The 22,503-nt window shown below is 35.8% G+C and overlaps 1 protein-coding gene across 2 annotated transcripts in view; it reads left to right on the top strand.

The window, feature by feature from the left end:
- WDR35 (WD repeat domain 35) overlaps positions 1 to 22,503 on the top strand; it is a 67,627-nt gene that overhangs the window by 12,595 nt on the left and 32,529 nt on the right. The window contains exons 6-13 of one of the 2 annotated variants that reach the window (XM_025354807.1): positions 2,103 to 2,236; positions 3,121 to 3,286; positions 4,061 to 4,206; positions 7,804 to 7,929; positions 10,484 to 10,669; positions 14,430 to 14,462; positions 16,127 to 16,187; positions 21,544 to 21,688. In XM_025354807.1, coding sequence (XP_025210592.1) covers positions 2,103 to 2,236; positions 3,121 to 3,286; positions 4,061 to 4,206; positions 7,804 to 7,929; positions 10,484 to 10,669; positions 14,430 to 14,462; positions 16,127 to 16,187; positions 21,544 to 21,688 — 997 coding nt within the window. The remainder of the gene's footprint in view (positions 1 to 2,102; positions 2,237 to 3,120; positions 3,287 to 4,060; positions 4,207 to 7,803; positions 7,930 to 10,483; positions 10,670 to 14,429; positions 14,463 to 16,126; positions 16,188 to 21,543; positions 21,689 to 22,503) is intronic. The other variant, XM_025354808.1, reaches the window with a different exon arrangement.

The raw sequence follows: 22,503 nt of genomic DNA, 5'->3' as shown, positions 1-22,503 counted from the left end.
GAGAGAGAAACAGAGGCCAGATCATGCAGATCTTAAGGTGTTTGGACTTAAGTCCAACAGCACTTGGGAGGCCAATGAAAAGTTTGAAGAATGGGAGCAATGTGATAAGCTTGTTCCTTAGAAAAAGCTCTGCGCTACATATGAAGAATAGAGAAAGGAAAGAAAGATAATGGGCAGCTGTATCAGGAAACTACTCTGGCAATTCAGGTGAGAGATTATGGTAGATAATAGCCATCCAGGTAATGACAAGGGAATGGAAGTAAGTAGATTTTAGACATACTCAGGAGGCAGAATAGTTAAGATTGGGGATGAGAGGATGGAAGTCCCCAGGGCAGTATCCAGAGTTTTAGCTTGGGCAGCTGGTTGGATGGCAATGCCTTTCATTAAAATGGTGTGGAGAAAGAATGATTTTAAGGGAAAATTTCTCTATTGGATATGTTGATTTTGTCATGCCATAGGCCATTCAAGTAAATCTATCCAGACCATAGTTAGACATACATATCTGTAGCTCAAAAATATCTGTGCTGAACACAAAATTTTGGGAACCACCAGCATATGCATGGTAATTTAAACCATTGAAAAAGTTGAACAAAACTAAAGGGCATTTGTAGAGTTAAGAATCAGCAACATTTAGGCTGGGGATGGTGGCTTATGCCTGCCTTTGGGAGGCCAAGGCAGGAGGATTGTTTGAGCTCAGGAGTTTGAGACCAGCTTGGACAACATAGCAAGACCTTGTGTCTGCTGAAAATAAAAAAGTAAATTATCGGGGTGTGGTGGCACACTCCTGTAGTCCCAATCACCTGGGAGGCCAAAGTAGGAGGATTGCTTGAGCCTGAGAGGTTGAGGCTGCAGTGAGCCATGATCTTACCACTACACTCTAGCCTGGGCAACAGAGTGAGACCCTGTCCCGGTGGGGGGAAAAAAAAATCAGCAACATTTCAGGGATGGGCAGAAGAAGGATGTTAAAAAGTAGGAGTCTTGGAGATAAAGGAGTATATGGGCTAATGGCAGCAAAGAGAGTTCAAGAAGGAGGGAGTGGTGAAAAAAAAATGTGTCAATTGACTTTAGCAATAGGCCATCAGTGACGTCCATGAAGGCAGTTTCTTTCTTTTTCTTAAACAACAGAAATTTATTTTCTCGGAGCCCTAGACTCTGGAAGTCCAAGATCAAGGTGTCAACAGGTTTGGTTTCTTCTTTTTTTATTTATTATTTTTATAGATTTAGGGGGTACAAGTGCAGGTTTGTTATATGGATATATTGAATATTGGTGAGGTCTGGACTATTAGTATATAACCATAACCCAAATAGTGTATGTTGTAGGCAGTTTCAATGGAGTTGTGGGGCAGAAGCCAGATTGGGAGGGGTTAAGGGTTGACTCGGAGTTGAAGTGGAGACTATAGGTGTGAAGAACTCTTTCATGAAGTTTGATTGGGAAAGGAATGGTAGAGATAGATAGTAGTTACAGGGGGAACTTGGGGTTAATAAAAGTGTTTATTTTATTTTATTTTACTTTATTTAAGGTGGTGGTTTCAAAGAGAAATAGATCTGCATGTGTTTAAATCCACATAAGAAAGGCCCTGGAGTGAAGAGTTTAATGGGAAAGAGAAAATGAGAGTAGTCAGTAAAGGGAGATCTTTGCAAAGGTAGGAAGGGATTAGATCAGAGAATACATAGAGGAATTAGCCTTAGACAGGGGACTGACTGGGGAAATACCTCTTCTTTTGTATTAGTGGGTAAAGCAGAAAGTGTAAGCATGGATTCAGTTATGTTCTGAATTGTTGAAGATGGGAATGAGGAATTTGTTTTTTGGGTGCTTTTATTTTCTTTCCAAAGTAGAAGATGGGCTCAACTGCTAATTGGGAGTGAGATCCAGCATCAGAGTTTAGAAGAAAGGGGAGAAAGTTTGAAACAGCTACTATTTCAAATGTCTTTTCAGGTATTTGGCACATATAGGTGCTCAGTAAATATTTATTGGCCAAATAAATTGAATGAATGCATGAATGCTGTGAAGAATTTGCAAGATCTTTAGGAAAACAAACATTTCGAAACCAGTTGTTGGAGGATCATGGCCTTGAACAACTTTTAATAATGTTTTGTTTTAGGCAATCGTATTTGGGGAAAAGACCTGAAGGGTATACAGCTATCCCATGTAACATGGTCTGCGGACAGTAAAGTCTTACTTTTTGGAATGGCAAATGGGGAAATACACATTTATGATAATCAAGGAAATTTTATAGTAAGTATGTGTATCATCAGTCTTGTTTATATAATTTTATATGATCGTACATATCATTCATCTTTGTATATACATTTATTTGTTATGATGGTTCGTGTAATTAAAGTCAATTCAGATTTTTTTCTTTTTCCCAATCATCTAAATTTTTTTTAAATTAAATAAAATTTTGGTTTTCTCAAAGCAAATTAGTGTCACAAGTTAGAGTGTAAATTTTAGTTCCAATTTTTTTTGGTAGGTAGAAAGGACAAGATGTCAGTGCATTTAAGCAGAGGGATAATGAGTAGGGCGATGTGCAGTTTAAGTTTTTTAAGTGTCTTCTGGTATCTGAAGCCAAAGTTTACATGTAGATACCAAAGGGTATTTTTGTAGCAAGCTACCAATGGTTGTTTGTAAAAAGAATGACAGACTTAACTGGTAAGTGAGAAAAATCAATCCCTGGAAAGAAGGTAAAATAGAATAGGATCAGGCAGCATAATCTGGAGAAAAATTCTGGCTTTGCAAGGTTTAGCTATAATCTATGATTACTGATGGGGCAGCTTTTTTTTTTAGCAAGGTTTAGGACACTAAGTAAATCCACTCACTGGTGGAAGTAAAATAATGAACTTTTCTATGACATTTTGCTGTTTTCAAAGTACTTTCATATACTTGTTATTTGAGTCTCATAAAAACTCAGTGTTTTTTAATCCTCATTTTTTACATGTGGGGAAAATGGACATTTAGGTGATTTGTCCATGGCCTGTATACCAGTAAGTGATTAAGCTTTAATTTGCCACCTGATTTTTAGATTGTATTTTCAGTGTTCTTTCTACAATACTTTATTGAGATTGTATCTATACTGCTCTGTTTTAAAACGTAAAATATTAAATCTAGACAATTTTATTTAGATGAAAATGAAACTGAGTTGTTTGGTGAATGTCACTGGAGCTATCAGCATTGCTGGGATTCATTGGTACCATGGCACAGAAGGCTATGTGGAGCCTGATTGCCCTTGCCTTGCTGTTTGCTTCGACAATGGAAGATGCCAAATAATGAGACATGAGAATGACCAAAGTAAGGAATTTTTCTGTTTAAAAATTTTTAAAAATTTATTATTATTTTTTTCTTTTTGAGATAGAGTCTCACTCTGTCACCCAGGCTGGAGTGCAGTGGCATGATCTTGGCTCAATGCAACTTCTGCCTCCTGGGATCAAACGATTTTCCTACCTCAACTTCCCGAGTAGCTGGGACTACAGGTGCATGCCACCACGCCTGACCAATTTTTTGTATTTTTAGTAGAGACGGGGTTTCACCATGTTAGCCAGGATGGTCTCGATCTCCTGACCTCGTGATCCGCCTGCCTCAGCCTCCCAAAGTGCTGGGATTACAGACGTGAGCCACTGTGCCCGGCCTCAATTTCTAATTTTTAACTTTTTTTTTTTTTTTTTGCGACAGGGTCTTGCTCTGTTGCCGAGGCTGGAGTACAGTGGTGCATTTTTGGCTCACTGCAGCCTTGGCCTCCAGGCCTCCAGGGATCCTCCCATCTCAGCCTCCTGAGGAGCTGGGACCACAGGTGTGCACCACCACCCCCCGGCTAATTTTTGTATTCTTCGTAGAGACAGGGTTTCACCGTGTTGCCCAGGCTGATCTTGAACTCCTGGACTCAAGTGATCCGCCCGCCTCAGCCTCCTAAAGTGTTGGGATTATAAGCGTGAGCCATTGTACCCAGCCCTGTTTTTTTAAAAACATGGAAAGTTTTAAAAGTATTTAAAAGTTGTTGTTAAGAGTATAACATTCTGCAGGCTACGTATTTTCCCACAGTGACCTCATTTTTCTCTTTTTGACTAGATCCCGTTTTGATTGACACTGGCATGTACGTAGTAGGCATCCAGTGGAACCACATGGGCAGTGTGTTAGCTGTGGCGGGCTTCCAGAAGGCGGCCGCGCAGGACAAAGATGTGAACATTGTGCAGTTTTACACTCCGTTTGGTGAGGTAAATGCATTCAAATTTGTTCTTCTTTCTTTCTATTTAAATGTGCAGTGAGTAAGGTAGGGGAAAAAAGAATAAAGGAAATGGTGTAATTTCTTTTAGGGCCATTTCCTCTTCATAGTATAAATCTTTGTTGTATTTTATCATGGAATTTTATAATCTTATAGTTTTATAATTATAAAATAAAAGTTACAATTTTATACATTCAGAAAACGAGAAGTTTGACATAAGAAATCACCGTGGAGTAGTTATTTTGAATTCTCTGTGATCCGAATATGTGTCTCTTTTCATGACCAGCTTCTGAGTAGTATTTAGTGTAATATAGTTGTTTCAGATTAATTTTTCTGATTTTTAATGTGATATTTTACGTGTGTTTAGATGTTAAACATACATATCTGTCTGTCCTTCCTCCAAACTTCTAATACTTTTAATTTGTTGCAAAGTAATCAATTATTTGAAGAAAATTTAATAATTAATCTTAAGTGATGCTACATTAAAATACAAGCATTGTTTTCATAAATGTACATATGGGTATTATCCTTCTCAATAGTATTTTTAATAAATTTAATTTTAAAAGAGAATTTTCAGAAGTAGCATTGGAAAATGTCAAGTAGGAGAATTAATATATTGTACATTTTAAATAATTTAGAAAGTGAGAGCTTATTAATAACTAAGCTTAATACATTTTTTGAATATCTTATTTTCTAACCCAATACTATATTTTGTCCCTTTTGGATACCCTGTTGGCTTTTATAAATTCACCATAGACTACAGTGATATGTATTTTTGGCTGCATAAAAGCCTGTACCAGTTGTTTTAATATTATTTTTGTGTATTTTAATAATTTCTTTTAGGGCAAGAAATGATGTCTTCTGATGCTTTTGAATCAGTATCTCAAAGTTACCCAGTAGAATATACTGTAGAAAGTAGATGCTTTCTATACATTGTCAAACGACAATATTTCTGGTGGATGTAAAAGTGAAGGGAAAAAATAAAGCATAGTTTTCAAGGTTCCTAGATAATTAAAAAGCTGCATTCTAATTATTTCTATATTTATAACCTCCTTCTTAATTAATGTTCTTTATTGGTTATTTTTGTTGATTGCCATTTACTTATTTATCATCATGTTTTATCTGCTTATTTTTGTTAGTTCAGCCTTCCCCAGGTAGAAATACATGGGTTCTAAAGTCTATTTTTTTATCTTGCAAAACAATGTGTTAAGTGTTAAACTGAAAACTGTAAGTGGGTTTTGGTCTAGCTGTAACTAAAAGTATCTAGCATAGTTCCTCAGGGCATAGGAGTCAGTATTTTCTGAGTGAGTGAATATATGGGGAATTATTTGGATCTGTGTTATTGTTAAGGTAGGAAAGATAACCTGGATGGAAGTTATCTAACAATTTAAACTTAACGATTTAAACTTAAGGAAACCTCAGAGAAGAACTTGCTTTTAAATTCTGAGGGCCAGAGGCTCCTGGTTTTTGCACTGTGGTCTTAACCATGGTAGGAGATAACAGAGCATAGGGTTTGTAGTCAAGTTGATCTGGCATTGAATTCATTTTCTACAGTGTAGTTTTGACATAGAGAAGTTATTTAGCCTCTGAGACATAGTTTAGTTATTTTCAGAAATAAAGGAAATATGTCATGGTGCTGTTGTAAAGATTAAAGGAGATTACAATGAGGAAATGCCTACACGGTGCCTGGCACGTAATGAAGGCTTACTAAAAGGTGGTTTTCTTTCCTTGCTACTGCCACATCCTGGCTGGTTTGTAGTTAGAAGATGGCCGTATTCTCCTCCTCTTATGGATGGATCAATACCAAGAGTACTGTAGAGAGCTTGCTGGTTCCCCTTTAATTTCATACAGGTAGCAAGACAGATAGATCAGACCCTCCTAGGTTAAAACTGGGTTTTTTCTTCCATTAGTTTCCTTGGCAAAATGGAGCTCAATACATTTGTCTCACTCTATTATGTGCTGCTATGGCAGAATACCACAGACTGCGTAGTGTATATTAATAGAAACTTATTGGCTTACAGTTCTGGAGGATGAGAAGTCCAGTATTGAGCTGCTGACATCTGGTGAGGCTTTCCTGCTGCATCATTGCATGGTGGAAGGAAGAAGGGCAAAGAGAGTGCAACAGAGAGACAAGAGGGGACCTAATTCCCCTTTGTAAAATGGCAGTAGTCCCAGCCATGAAGGCCTCAGGCACTGATCACTGCCTAAAGGTCTCATCTCTCAATACTGTCAAAATGGCAATTAATTTCAACCTGAGTTTTGGAGAGGGCAGACATTCAAACTATAGTAACATTAAATTTGACCCTAGAAGATATCTGCTTAGAACAAGGGATACCAGCAAAGTTCATTGAAATTTTGGGATTGTATCATTCTGTCAAATGAAACGTATAGATTAAAAATGTTTGGTTGTTTTATAGCCACATTAAAAAAGTGTTTGTATTCATTTATTCACTCGTTAATTTGGTCATAAGAAGTACTATTAGTATATGAAAAAATTAATTTGAATGTATATTTAATGGAGATATATATTGACTATCAGTTTATCAAATAATCTATTAATGGAAAGGGAAATAAATGTGAATATGATGCAGTTAGTACTCTTAAGGAGCACATTCTCTAATTCTCTGGAACCATAGAGTCGGAGAAGGCAGGACTCATTGAGGAAGCAGTATTTGAGCTGTATAGGCGTGCTCCAGGAGGACAAGGACCAGTAAGGACAGGGGAGCTGTGAGGAAAGGAGAGGGGGATTTCAGGCAGAAGGGATATTGTATAGGCCAAAGGTGTGGAGGCAGAGTAGTTCCTTCATGAGCAGGCACACAGCAGTTATGGCTAAATAGTGGGATATTAAGCCACATACTATGGTTTCGGATAAGATGGGAAAAAGGCATTATATGCCATGCTAAAGAATGTGATGGTGGGGAGTTACTGATTTTTAAAAGTTATTAAACCTTTTAAAAAGCAGGGTAAGTTATGATTAGATCTGTGTTCCAGAAAGATAGCTGTGACAGCAGAGTAGAGATTGAATTGGGAGGGCAGAGGGGGAGAATAAGGAAACAGATGAAAGGTAAGACTTAAAGTTAGGAAGCTATTACCACAATTCAATCCATTAAAAAGGTAATTATAGAGAGTGGAAAGGAGTAAAAGCAGTAGGATTTGGTGACTAGTTGGGTGTGAGGGGATGAAAGAGAAAGGCAAGACTTTATGATTGAATTTGCTAATATAATATTTCATTGATTCTAAGAAATATAATTTTTTACAACTCTAAAATGAGGAGGCATCTTATAGTCAAAGTTGCTATATTTTAATTAGCAATGTGTTTTTTCCTTTGCTTAGTTGTACATAAAAATGCATGTTTCAGTCTATGGCATTTTAGATTTGATGAAATTTGCTATTGAATTCTTTGGATATAGTTTGTAAGTTTTTCTTATATGCATGTTTTTCATTATAAAAATTCAAGAAACATGATTTTAAAGTGAGTAGTAACTTTTCACAAAATAATGTTCATACCACTTTTGACCTCTATGAAGTGATTGGTGGTAATTTGTATTTAATTGTTATACTTTAGGTTAAAGATAACTTTCTTTTTCAGCATCTGGGTACTTTGAAAGTTCCTGGGAAGGAAATATCTGCACTATCTTGGGAAGGAGGTGGACTGAAAATTGCACTAGCTGTTGATTCCTTTATATATTTTGCAAACATTCGACCTAATTATAAGGTAAATATTAAGAGCAGTTGTAAAATAAACAGTGTTTCTTACCAAATAATTTTGCTATCGCTCAAAGTGTATTCAAAGCTGTCTTGTTTTCGGAGCTAGCAGAAAGGAAGCCTTTTTGTGTAAAGACCTTAGACCTAGTAAACTTTTCGAGAATACTATATATAGTTAGTAAAATTACTCCATGAGTCAATGTCTTAGCCAGAAACAGACGGTATACTCAAGGGAGTAATTGAAGAGAGACTGATGAAAGGCTTATTACAGAGATATGGGCAGGGCTAAGGGGAACAGCAAGGGATGATACAAAGTAGCACCCAAAGATTAGCATCAATGAGAAGCCATCACCAGCTCTGGGCCTGAAGGGGCAAAACAAGGGAGTCAGGCTCCTGGAACCCACAAGAGCTGTGGCTGTGCAAGAGGGGCTGCTCTGCAGGAGCCCAGACCCTGCCAACCGGCCAGGCAGAGAGGGATTTGGGGAATAAATATTCCAACTCACCTCTCCACTTGCTGGTGCTTTCTATTGGCAAAACCCAACTGGGAGCCAGATGGCCAGGTAGCCCAGGTGATGGAGTTTATAGAAACTAGGCTTCAAGGCTCACAGCAGGGTAGAGAAGGGCAGAGAATGGATTAGAAGGAGAAAATGAGAATAAGCAACGTAATATATAATCAGTATTTTATCTTGAGTTTGACATTTGATCCAAAAGCAAGCTCTCAAATATGATACTGATCTGGTAAACTATTTGTTATAAAAATCTTCTATATTTAATTTTTAAAAGGTAAAGGACCTTAGAGAAATGGCTGATTCTAGGACTAGGGCAGGGAAAATACAAGGTAAGCCTGAAACAGTTTATAGTCCCAGCAAGTAAGGAAGTGCTCAGACAACAAAAGGATGGGGGAATGTCAAAAGAACATGAAAGAGCCTCCCAATGGCCAAAGCTGGAGCACTTTGAAGAATCAAATAAATGATGTATTATTTTATTGTGACCCAAAGTATAAATGTCCAAGAGTTGATGCTGATATAGATGGATTATTTGAATAAATAAATAAATGGGAGAGAAGAAACAAATCTTCCTTACAGAATTATTCCAGTTTATTTAGGTATTGCCTTCTCCAGGAGGTGGAACATAGTCCCCTGTTCCCCTGGCTTGAGTGTGGCTACACTTAGTTTCCAAAGAGTAGGGTATGGAGAGGGGAAAAAAATAAAGTAGCTTTATATTGGTGAAACTTGGCAATCCAACCTTGGCCAAGTGATAAAGGTTAACATCATTAGGAATGCCATGTGGATATCACATACCCCCTGATATGGCATGATAAAGAAGTGCACTTCAGTTCTGTGCTGGTCTTCCTAAAAACCTGAAGTCCAGTCTAAGCATGAGAAAAACATCAGACAAACCCAAATTGAGGGACAGTCTACAAAATACTTGACCAGTACTCCTCAAAACTGTTGAGATCATTAAAAACAAGGAAAGACTGAGAAATTGTCACACCCCAGAGGAGCCTAAGGTGACATGACTAAATCTAAGTATCCCAAATGGGATTCTGGAATAGTAAAAGGACATTCGGTAAAAGCTAATGAAATCTAAATAAAGTATGATGTTTACTTAATAGTAATATAGGTAATAATGATGTTGATTTCCTAGTTGTGACAAATATACCACGGTAATGTAAAATGTTAACAATAAGGGAAATGGATGAGGGGCATATGGGAACTCTGTGCTATCTTTGCAACTTTTCTATCTAAAACTATTTTAAAGTAAAAATTTATTTTAGAAAGTAATCAGGATACAAAAAGCTAAACATGGTTTAGCTTAGTTTGAATGGTAGACACAATCATGGTAATATGAACATATTATTTTATTTTTTATATTTTTAATAAATTTATATATTTTCATTTTTTAATTTAAAATTAAATATAAACATGTTGGGAGGATTAGAAGGGAAAGCTGTAAGTGTGTAAGTTCCATAATCAATAGATAATGTGATTCAGAAATAAATACCAGAACAGTTGCAGTTAAAGAAGTTGTACACGGCCATTCCAGACAGGAAATTTGGCAGGGGGTTCTGCATTTGTTTTTGTTTTAAATAAGCCAGGTAGGATTATTTGACCATATATTATGTGAATATATTACTCTGATAAAAGAAAATATAAAAAATATGGATGGGGTAAAAAGGCAAAGTGACTATTTTTGAATTTTGACTTGGAGATCCAGAATTGAAACTTTGACAGGGATCATGCTACCTGTTGTCCCCTCTCCAGCAGCTATTATTGATAATTGAAAATTTTTTTACCATTGAAGCTTAAATCTTACCAATTAAAATAAGGAAAGTTAGACAAACTAAATTTATATTTGCAGTACATTCTTTGTTTTATAAATGTCTATTATTTTTATAAAAGGTTGAATCTGTCTTCTATTTCTGAAGAATATATTTTGTCAGCAGTGATAAATATCTGCAATATTTCGAGAGTAAAAATAAAATAATACGATTTTCCTTCCTAATGCTAAATAATTCTTCTGCCTTTCAAACTGCTTCCCTTTCCTCCTTCCTTTCTTCCTAGTGGAGTTATTGCTCAAATACTGTGGTTTATGCATATACCAGACCTGATCGTCCAGAGCACTGTGTTGTCTTCTGGGATACAAAAAACAATGAAAAACATGTTAAATATGTGAAGGGTCTCATTTCTATTACTACCTGTGGCGATTTCTGCATTTTGGCTACAAAAGCTGATGAAAATCATCCTCAGGTAGGTGTTTCTTGATATCTTAAGACATAGATGGGCTAACTGCTTAGCAGAATTGGGTTATATTTTTCTACCTTCTCAAGCATGGCCTCTACACTGGCAAGTACATCAAAACATTGGGTCTGTTGGCCATATTGGTCTAGACCAATTTTGGAAAACTCTGTGACTCCACTGATGCCGTGTCCCTGACTTTTTTTTCTTCAAGCAGCTAATCACACGGCAATTCATACTGACAGGTTCAATACTGAAGCTTTTTGTTTCTGAAATATATTTAAAATACCACAGTCCTTTTTCAAGTTAAAATTTCATGAGCAAAAAACATCCAGATGTCTACTATGCATAAATGCTGAAGAAATTATGCAGCAATGAACACTTATGACAGTTTGGGTAGCTTTTGACATTGAGAAATCTACTTTTATTTGGAGTTATATTGCTTTAAAAATTAATATATCATAGCATAACATAAATAATATAAGTATGTCTTTTAAAAAAGTATACTAACAACTTAAATATTTGCAGAAGTATGTTAATATTTCTGAAAAGGACTACCGATGTCTTTAGCTGTGTTATCAATTATTTTATTCCGTTAAAAAGTAAAGAGTTTTTTCTTAAAGGTGACTCTTTGAACAGCCATGTTTGATGGTGTTCTCTCCTGAAACTTGCTAAATGACAGTAAAGATGTTTCTTAAAAAGTCATAAGCCCATAGGGACCAGAAAGGGAAAGGAAATGGCAACAACATTTTGTAGGTTAGAGTAGGTGGATTAGTGGTAATTACCTTAGCAGACCTAAGAAAGCTGAATCATAAGCCATTCAGGGAGAAAACAGAGGCAACTGGCTTACATCATGGGATCACAAAGAGGCACAGGACTTGGGGGTACCTGGTAGGAAAAAGAAACAAGCATAAAAGCAATTTGGAAGTACCAGAGATTATGCAGAAAAGAGAAAACTTTTTAAAAAAACATAAGAAGAAGGAGATCCCACTCCCCTATACTGAGTCCGTAGGCAGCTGCCCTTCTGCCACCTGCAACAACTGGGGTTTACTCTCCAGAGAGGATCAAAGAGTCTCCGCTGAAGAGCATCAAGCAGAGCTGAGGGTGGGGGAACTCTGCTGAAAACAGGACAATTACATTAAAAGTTTCCTATTCAACATGACCCCAGTCTTCTTTTCCTACTTGGTTCCCAGAACACTGGCAGCCAAGCATTGAGCTTTGAGGTGGGAAGTCTTCTCAAGAGAACTCGACCTGTTCAAGAGAAAAGCCTTCTAAAGATACTGAGATCGGGAGTCCCCAAGGAACTAGCCCTGCCCATCACCTTACATCACCTTACAGTAAAGACACCAGTCAGTGAGGCTCACTTATAGACAACTCTGTTCCAAACAGCGTTTCAATGTCTGACTCTTAAATATAAGCAGTTAGACAAGGATTACCAGACATTTGAGAAAGGCAGCTAAACACAAGTAGAAATGAACTTGGAAGAAGCAAAGACTATGCAGGAAGGACACGTCTGAAAAACATTATTTTGGGGCTAGGCGTGATGGCTCACGCCTATAATCCCAGCACTTTGAGAGATCGAGGCGGGCGGATTACCTGAGGTCAGGAGTTCGAGATCAGCCTGGCTAACATGGTGAAACCCTGTCTCTACTAAATTTATAAAATTAGCTGGACATGGTGGCGCACGCCTGTAATCCCAGCTACTCAGGAGGCTGAGGCAGGAGAATTGCTTGAACCCGGGAGGCGGAGGTTGCAGTGAGCCAGGATCGTGCCATTGCACTCCAACCTGGGCGAAAGTGAGACTCTATCTCAAAAGAAAAAAAATTGTTTCAAAAGAACCATCAGTATTACCTTCAGAGAGTTAAGAGATATTACATCCATCAAATAAGAAAAGGATACTATAGAAGAGGAAGTTTTTGGAAACTAAAAGTATGATGACCATAATGAAAACTTTGGCTGGAGGATTAGAAGGTAAAATGAAGGAAAACACCTGTAAAGTGAAGCAAAAGGACAAGGAAATGGAAAATAGGAGTGAAAGGATAAAATTAGAGGACCAGTCCCGGAAGCTTAGCATTTCAACAATATTTCTAAAAAGAGTGAACAGGCCACTTTGGGAGGCCAAGGTGGGTGGATTGCCTGAGCTCAGGAGTTCGAGACCAGCCTGGGCAACACGGTGAAACCCCATCTCTACTAAAATAGAAAAAATAGCCAGGCATGGCAGCGTGCGCCTGTAGTCCCAGCTACTCAGGAGGTTGAAGCAGGAGAACTGCTTGAACCCAGGAGGCGGAGGTTGCAGTGGGCCGAAATCACGCTACTGCACTCCAGCCTGGGTGACAGAGTGATACTTTGTCTCAAAGTAAGTAAATAAATAAATAAATAAGTGGAATACAGACATTGTTAGATGTGTAACTCACTAAAAATTTCCCTTCCGAGCTTCCCTATCTTAGGAAGTTACTTTAGGAAATAGTCTAACAAAATGAGGAATAAACCAAGAAAGCAGAAGAAACAGTAGAGTGGACACCAGTGAGGAAGAGTGTACCAGCTGACCGTGGTGCAGCATGTCCAGTGAGTCAGATGAGAGAAGGTCAGAAGGCTCCAAGAGAAATTCAGGGGGATGACATTAATAGACTACCCGATATGTTTGAGCCCTTGCAGCAAGATATACATAATTCAGGGATTATTGGGGATTTGCGTTAGTAATAAGCCCCTAGAAGACTAATCAAAGAGAAAAAATACAATTATCAACTACAGAGAAAGAATATGCTTGAAAAGAAAATAAATCATGATATACTTGACGACTGAGTTGTGAATAGCATTTACATAGTCAAAATGATGTAATCACCCTTTTAAAACTTAAAACACCTTTTAACTGAAGTATAATAAACATACTCAACCCTAAATTTTGATCTGACAAAATGGCATTAAAAATAGAGGGATGGAAATGTGCCCCTGTGTGGAAGGGATGGGGTGGAAAAGGGAATGAAAGGAAGCTAAAGACTTGTCATTTGTAGTGGGGAGGCAAGAGCTAATGGACTAAATTGAAATAAAACAAGTAGCAGTGTAAACACGTTACTTAGATTTGTGGAGGTAATAGCAAAAGGATCGGTAAAGGGAGCAGGAAATGTGAACTTAGGGGGAACTGCCATTTTTTAGTAAGAAGCCTTGTGGATCTATTTGATTTTTGAAACTACTAGCATGTATAACTGATAAAAATGAAACATATATTTGAAAAATGCAATTTATTTGTGGTATTTTGTGACAGTAAATAAGCTTATTTTAAGTAGTAGAAGAGTAAATTATGATTTTTTAAAATATAATTTTTATTATTTGGTTTATATTTATGAAATTAATTCAGTGAGTTCTTTTTAGTTTTTAAAAAATGTTATCGGTAATAGTAGATGTATATTGTCTATGGGGTACCTGAGATATTTTGAGTAATTAAACAAATTTTAATCGAATGCTGAAAAAAGAAAGTCTGAGTTAATAGTGCATAAAGAACTGGTTTATTTGAAATTGTTCTAGTCAGGAAAAACATCTAAGTAGAATAATATTCTTAGTACAAGATACAGAAACAGAGACTAACAGTAAGAAAAAGGAAATGATCACTTTAAAACAATATGATGTAAAATGTGCATTATGCTTGATTATTTTCCTAATATTGGTCATTGATGATTATTTGTCTATAAGCCATTTTCATTAGGTTGAATCATGTCTTTTTTGAGTTAACTGAATTTTTCTGAATTTCTCATGTCATTTATATATTGCTTCCAAGGAGGAGAACGAGATGGAGACGTTTGGTGCAACGGTAACAAATGAAATTAGCTCTTATATAACTGATCATAGGATAAAAATGAGTTTTGAGGTTATAGCTGATCAGAAACTTTAGAAATATGAGGGGACTTCAGAAAGTTCATGGAAAAATGTAATTAACAGATAAAAATAAAAATAGAAACTTTATTTTTCAACATAAGCTCCATCAAGGTCAAGACATTTTTGTAAGCAATGATACCAGATATTATAGTCCATCCCTAAAGAACTGAGGGTCCTAGGAATTTAACCATGTTAATGCAGTCTTTTTTACATTATTAACTAAAGATAAATGGGTACCCTTTAAGGATTTTTTAAGATTAGGAAACAAAAGGAAGCCTGAAGCCAAATCAGTGCTGTAAAGTGGATGCCTAATGATTTCCCGCTGAAACTCTTGCAAAATTGCCCTTGTTTGATCAATAGAATGAGCAGGAGCATTGTCATGCTGGGGAGAGACTCTGGTGAAGTTTTCCCAGGCATTTTTCTGCTAAAGCTTTGGCTAACTTTCTCAAGACATTCTCATAATAAGTGGACATTATTGTCCTTTGGCCCTTCAGAAAGTCAACAAGCAAAATGCCTTGAGCATCCCCGAAAACTGTCGCCATGACCTTTGCTCTTGGCAGTCTGCTTTTGCTTTGACTGGACCATTTCCACCTCTTGGTAACCATTGTTTTGATTGTGCCTTGCATTCAGGATCATACAAGTAAAGCCATGTTTCATCTCCTGTTGCAATTTTTGAAGAAATTCCTCAGGTTCTTGATACCACCTGTTTGAAATTTCTGTTGACTGCTCTGCTCCTGTGTGCAGCTGATCTGGGTGCAACCGATTTGGCACCCATTGAGTGGGAAGTTGGCTTAACTTAAATTTTTTAGTCAGAATTGTGTGAACTGAACCAATTGAGATGTCTATGATGTTGACTATTGTTTCTGCTGTTAATTGTTAGTCCTCTTCAATTAGGGCAGAAACAAGATGAGATTAATTTTTTCCTTGCAAATTGACATGGATGGTCTGCTGTTGCAGGTTTCATCTTTACTTTGTCTTGTCCCTTTGGAAAATGAGTTGTCCATTTGTAAACTGCTGATTTCTTTGGGGCATTGTTCCCATAAGCTTTTCATAAAGGATTGATGATTTCACCATTCTTCCACCCAAGCTGCACCATAAATTTGATGTTTTTTCTTGCTTCAATTTTAGCAGAATTAATGTTGCTTTGACAGGGCTTTTTTTCAAACTGCTACCATCTCCTTCTTAGTGCTTCAAACTAGATCCTGTTCAGACATGTTTTAACAAGTTAGTACACGTTTATTTTGATGCAAACAATTTTTAAATCCATGCATATTTTTTCATAATACACATTTTCCATAAACTTTTTGAAGACCGCTTGTATAAATGTTGAAAAATAGCCAGAGTACTTGTGTTTCTTGTGTCTTCTTGAAAACCATTTACTCCATTACATTGAGAAAGCAGCCTTGGTTTAGTATTAATTGATCTTTAATGCTGTAAATCATTTTTCTTTTTGTCTGCTATTTTTTGTACCTAACAGTTTCATCAGTTATTTCCCAGTTAACAATATTTGAAAAAGAGATAAGCATGATTATATTAAGCACATTTCCTTTATTATTCATAAGCAGGAGATCTGATACTTTTTGTTTTATTTGTTCACAGTTTGTGCTAGTTCTTTGTAATTCTATTGGTACTCCCTTGGATCCCAAATACATTGATATTGGTAAGGAAATGTTAATATTTATTTCTTTTCCAATCAGATTTTATTTGTAACACTAATTTAAAAACCTAACACTGGTATTATTAATTAGAATGGTGTTTTCTAAAACGAGGAAGACCGTACTTCCTACTTTGTCAGTTCCAGTACCAATTTATATCTGTTACCATGATAGAATTCTTAATACCCCATTTTGCTCTCAAAAGCATCCTGGTTAAGACAGTAAATTATAAGGTTACTCTATCTAAAATCCACTATAATTTCACAACTGCTATGGTACCATCATTCGCTTTAAATGGGAAATATAATTGTGTAGGAATTGGTATGCAGTGTAATGATTAGTATGTAATAAACAGGATTATAGAAAGAATTTTGCTATTAAACCACTTTTATTGTTAATAAACTGCTTGTAAATACCTCTCTTCCATAAAAACACTTTAGCTGCTTGTAAAAGTGAGTTTGCCCTTTCCAGATTTTTCTAATGAAATGAGTCTATTAATAGGGACAGTTTAAAAAATTCCTGACTCTTTGTTTTCAAAGGACATTTGTTACTTTAGATTTACTATTCCCTCTACCCAATAACTATAAAAGTAACCCATTAAAAATTCCAAATCTTATTCTAAGTAGATTATTAAAAATCATTAACAAGTATTTTGTTGCCATTTCACTGTAACTTCCAAAAGTAATGATTTTCTTTTAATGTGTATGGTAGTATATTGGATACAGTATTGCAAAAATTATTAAATCTAAGAAATTAAAAACCCATTGCATTATTCCTGAGAACCTGAGAACTAGTCATTTTTTTTCAGATTGGACATTTAGCCTAAGCAATTAAATATTAATGCCTGTTGCCTTTTGAGTGTTTGCATTTTGCTAAGCTCTTTGGGTGATAAAAGCAAATATGAGAAATAATGACCTCAAAGACTTTATAGGGTCTTGATAACCTACTCACTTAGATATATTGAAACATTTCAACTTCGTGTCTTACATTCATTGCTACATAGACATGTTTATATGTTTTATATATGTATATGTTTATATACACACATATATATACACATTAATGTTCCTTGTTAAAAAGCTTAGCTTAAAATTATTACAGACTCTCTTCACATAAATATCTCTTGTTTACTAGAAGCATAACAGTCTTTAAGAGGTAAATTTTGTCAGTCTTCAGATTATATGTGCTTTTTCTTTTAATATCTAAAGTTTTAACATAGAATCATAATGGTGATAGGGTTAATCTCAAAGTAATTTTTATCACAGGTAGACTGTTTTTTAAAATAAAGCAAATGTAAATCCTTCTTCATAAAATGGCAAATACTTGAGGGCACGATTATTTGTATTTTTGAGTCTCAAAACTTTTTTTTTTTGTAGTCTTGCTGGCTGAGATTTTAACAAACAGTTCTTTCATTGGCCTGCAGCGAACACAGCCAAAGCCTCAACATTTTTGTTTCATACATATCCTGTAAAATTCCTTTTTAAAGTTTCTATGCCAAATGTTTATGAGGACTGGAGGCTAAAACAAAAAATATATATGAGTGCTACTCTTCTAGAATTTAGGATTTATTATTTTTCTTTTACCATCTACTCTTCCTCTTTACAATTTTTGTAGAAACTTTAAAAAAGAATTTTATAGATTGTTATAGAAGTGTAGTTTGTGGTACTCTGTTATACTCTACACATGAGAGTTAGGTATCCTTTTTTGGTGCTCTTTTCTTGAGCACTCATAATACCTTTGGTGTGCTTCCATCCAAAATACCTCTTAACCTGCACCGTGCTTATTAATTTTCTTATCTATCTTCCCACTAGACTTTGAACTTTTTAAAGATCTATGTGTAATTAACTTCTGTATCCCCATGACCTAACACTGCCTTGGCCCATAATAAATGTTTATTGAATGCATGGAAATTTTCTATCATGTAAATAAAAAATGATGATTCATTTATTTAGCAAACTATCAATGAGTATACACTGTTTCAGGTACTACTGGTCACTGGGAATAATAAGAAATTAATTATGACATTTCCTGTGGGATTTCTGAACAAATAATTAATCTAGTTAATTCACTGAACAGTGATTTACTGCTTCCCTACTGCGTGCTAGGTATTGCCCTAGGTGCCAGGCAAATGGTTATTGGTGTATAAGGATGTCAGAGACATCTTTCTACTTAGAGAAGGTTTCATTTGAGCTGAAATTCAAAAAATAAGTATTTCTTTAGGTGACATTTCAAGGAAAGAAAATGGCATTTGCAGAGGAATGAAGGCATGGAAAGTGGCCATCAAGTACCCGTTTGCCTATGCTGCAGCCGTTTTAGTGGGAGCACATGGGCAGCTTTCTAGTGATGGTATCTAACATGTGCACTAGGTTTTCCATATATTTCAGAGAGAGTTAATTTGATGAAAACATTTCAGTGAAATTTCAATTTACCGGCACTTGAAAGGACTGAGAAATGAATAAATGGGAAAGTGGGTGAACATTACAGATGTCGGCATTTATTTCAGGCCTTAGCATTAAAATATTACAAGCAGGTTTTATTTATATGTGAATTCCAAGATTGTTTTAAATTATTTTACATTCTTGCTTGGCTAGTAATGACTGCCTATTAGCATTACAAAGTTCAGTTAATGAAAGCATAATTATTTTCTTAAAAACTTTTTTTCCAAGCTGGGCACGGTGGCTCACTCCTGTAATCCCAGCACTTTGGGAGGCTGAGACGGGTAGATCACCTGAGGTCAGGAGTTCGAGACCAGCCTGGCCAACATGGCAAAACCCCATCTCTACTAAAAATACAAAAATTAGCCAGGCGTGGTGGCATGTACCTGTAATCCCAGCTACTCGAGAGGCTGAGGCAGGAGAATCTCTTGAACCCAGGAGGCAGATGTTGCACTGAGCCAAGATCGTGCCACTGCACTCCAGCCTGGATGACACAGCAAGAACCCGCCTCAAAAAAAAAAAAAAAAAAAAAAAAAAAAAAAAAAAAAAATCCAATAACCTTTCTAGATATTTCAAATTTTTTTCTTTTCAGATATTGAACAGTCAAAAAGGGCATGGAGGGCTTTCATCTAGGCTGTGTTCTTGTCCTAAAACAGTGTATCTGTTACAATTTTGTTTTGCTTTTCGTAGAAGCTTAGTCTAGGTGGGATGAATCTTAATAAAGATCTAGCAAAATATATATAGATAGGATTATCTACCCATATGAATTTGCTGAAATCACCAACTTACTGATTCAAAAGAACATATTTTTCAGATATATTTGTATTTTTTGTAGTAACTGAGAATTTATATATAGTTTTATTATAAAATCCTATGTAGGTGATAAAAATGAAAAGAATAATAGCAACCATGTCTAACTAATACTTCTTAATCCTTAGTGAGGGTTAGTCTGCTCTAGTAGTTAAGAGCAGTTTCTGGAGCCAGATTGACCAGGTTTGTGTCCAGCTCTACTACTTTCTAGCTGTATGATATGGGCAAATTCACATTCCTCAGTTTCTTTATCTGCTAAATGAGGATAATAATGCTTACCTTATAGGGAAGTTGTGAGTTAATATATGTTATTTATTTAGAACACTGCCTGTCGTATATTTTTAAACATTCAATAAATACTGTCTTTTAAAAGTATTATTAAGCATTTACTCTATGCCAGGCTCTGTGCTATGCTATATGTTTATATGATATTTATATTGTTATCTCTCTTAAATTTTAAAACAGCTCTGTAGGGTTGGCATTATTATTATCTGCAACTTACAGTAAGTAAACTGACGTTCAGAGAGAACAAATAATTTATTCAAGACCACGGAATTAGCAAGTGCCTGTCATTTGAATCCAAGAAGTCTGATTCTTACCTTGAACCACTAACATTTTAATTTTGAAGTAGTCAGGCTAATGATAAACCCTTGTGAGTATTTAGGTTCTATCAAAAAGAGGAACATGAGTGTAATTTATAATTGTAGGTAAACATTGGTTGGAAGAATGCTTTTACATACTTAGGAAAACATGATATTTTATTAGAAAGCAGTTAAGGTATACAAACTTGCTTCAAATTACAGTAAGGGCGTAATAGTTACCAGCATTCGAGTATCCATAGTGGAATTTACTGAATATTTAACAAATGTCTTAAGATTTAGTGAAGACCAGGTCAGGGAAAGGAGAGTGCAGCCTGACCTGGCAGGAGCACACCCTGGAGGCTTTGCTGTCATTCTCCATGCATGGCTTTCAGCAAAGTGCTCCTTCCAAGAAAGGCTTTGAGCTCCCTCCAGAGGTTGGTAATAGTATTTTGAATGAAAACATCTTGACAGTTACAGTGAAAAAAGAATTCTTTAAAAAATTACTCAGTTGGACTGAGTTATTTAGCATATAAAAATTATTGAATTTGAATCCCTGAGTTGTTAACACACTCAGTTAACATCAAACTATCAGACTAGTTTCTAATTCTTTGTTCAGTTTCTAAGTCTCTTGCTGCCTCACATGCCCTTTGTCTGCACTCTGGCAAGAATTCTATAAATGGTACCTCCTAGTAACATTATGTCTTTATTCCGGCCATATTAATGATTACATTGCATAGTATTTATAATAGAAAAATTAAGTTTTACACTGTTTTGATTGTTCATGAATTCAGAAAACAGTATAATCTGTTTTTGAAGGAGTTTTTTGCTTTTATGTATTTTGTATGAGTGTTTAATTTTATGTTGTTTATTTTGTGTTTTGTGACCTTGGGCAAGTTGTTCTACTTCTTTAAACCTCTGTTTATTTATCTATAAGATGGATTTGATGAGACTATCTACTTCATAAAAGAATATACAGTAGGAGTTCAATTAAATATTCTCTAAGAAATGGGGCAGATGAAAAGAACTATTTGCTTGGGAGAATATATTTCCAATACATATTAGGAATATTAAAAATTATTTGTTTAGAAGAATATATTCCTTAGGAAGGGACTTGGGAGATTTTTCTTTTCTTTCTTGATAGTGTCCCTTGAAGCACAAATATTTTTAATTTTAATGAACTCCAATTTGTCTAATTTTTCTCTTGTCATTTGTGTTTTTGGTGTCATATCTAAGAAGCCAATTATTGCCTGACCAAAGGTCATAAAGATGTACTCCCAAGTTTTCTTTTTAGTGTTTATGGTTTTAGCTCTTGCAATTGAGTCTTTGATTTATTTTGAGTTAGTATTTTTGTATGATTCTACAAGCTTTTGATTCTTTTCTGATTTCAGAGACCGTGTGTGGGTATTTTGAGACTATGTGGGGGTATATTGCCTGTAAAATAAGGCGTTGAACTCCGTGATTGCTAAAGGCCTTTGCAGCACAAACATTTTGCAATTCTGTATAACTGTAAATTATCTTAATGTTATTTTTAACAGTACCACTGTTTGTTGCAATGACAAAAACCCATGTGATAGCAGCCTCGAAAGAAGCATTTTATACCTGGCAATATCGTGTGGCAAAGAAGCTCACAGCATTGGAAATTAATCAGATCACACGGTCTCGAAAAGAAGGGAGAGAAAGGTATATCTTTTGATACATACTTTTTAGTAGCTCAACCATACCACATTTAAGTCAGACATAGTAATTATAAATTGTCATGCTTAATAACTGTAGTGTCTTGATTAGTAGAAATGTTTTTTCAATTAATTTGATTATCTTTAAAATTTATGTGTTTAAATTTATTAAAATAAAGAGAGGTGGCATGGTGTAATCAAAGAAAGCCCTTAGAGATAAAGATTGGAAGGCTGTGTTTTTATAAGGAAATGGCTGTCCTCACTCACCCTTCCCACCAGATTAGAGTTAATATGCTATACTAAAATATGATTGTTTGCTTGAGATCCAAGGATCTAACTAAGGCTTTATTCCTATACGTTAGTGGTATAGGTCTTCCCAAGAGGGTGGGGTGATTCTAATATCAGTGACCAGAGGAAAGGCAGGCCTTTAGACACACATATGGAAGAAGTATTTAGGTGGGGTGAACTGGGGACTTAGCTTCTTTTTCTTGCCCTGGTTTCCAAGGAGTCTGGAGTTGGAATTACTTCTAGTAAGTGGGGTAAAAAGGGCTCTGCCACATAGTAGATAGGTTAGAAGCCAGGATAGAGGGATTCCCCTCAAACTGAAGAAGCATTTACGGTGTTTTGTAAGTTGTGTTGTCTCCATTAGTGATACTCTGTGTTTGCTGTTCTGCTGCTGTTACTCTAAGCCTGTAAGTAAAGCATTTTGTTGAATGTTTTAACCTAAGGATTCTTAATGGGAACATAGGCCTGTGTTGGCGGAAGTGAGTGGTAGAGTCATGACAGAAATGCTAGGTGTTTTTTCGAATCATTATCTTCCTT

Source organism: Theropithecus gelada, chromosome 13, assembly GCF_003255815.1.
Source record: "Theropithecus gelada isolate Dixy chromosome 13, Tgel_1.0, whole genome shotgun sequence".
NCBI lineage: Eukaryota > Metazoa > Chordata > Mammalia > Primates > Cercopithecidae > Theropithecus > Theropithecus gelada.
This window is presented reverse-complemented; position numbering and strand designations above follow the sequence as displayed.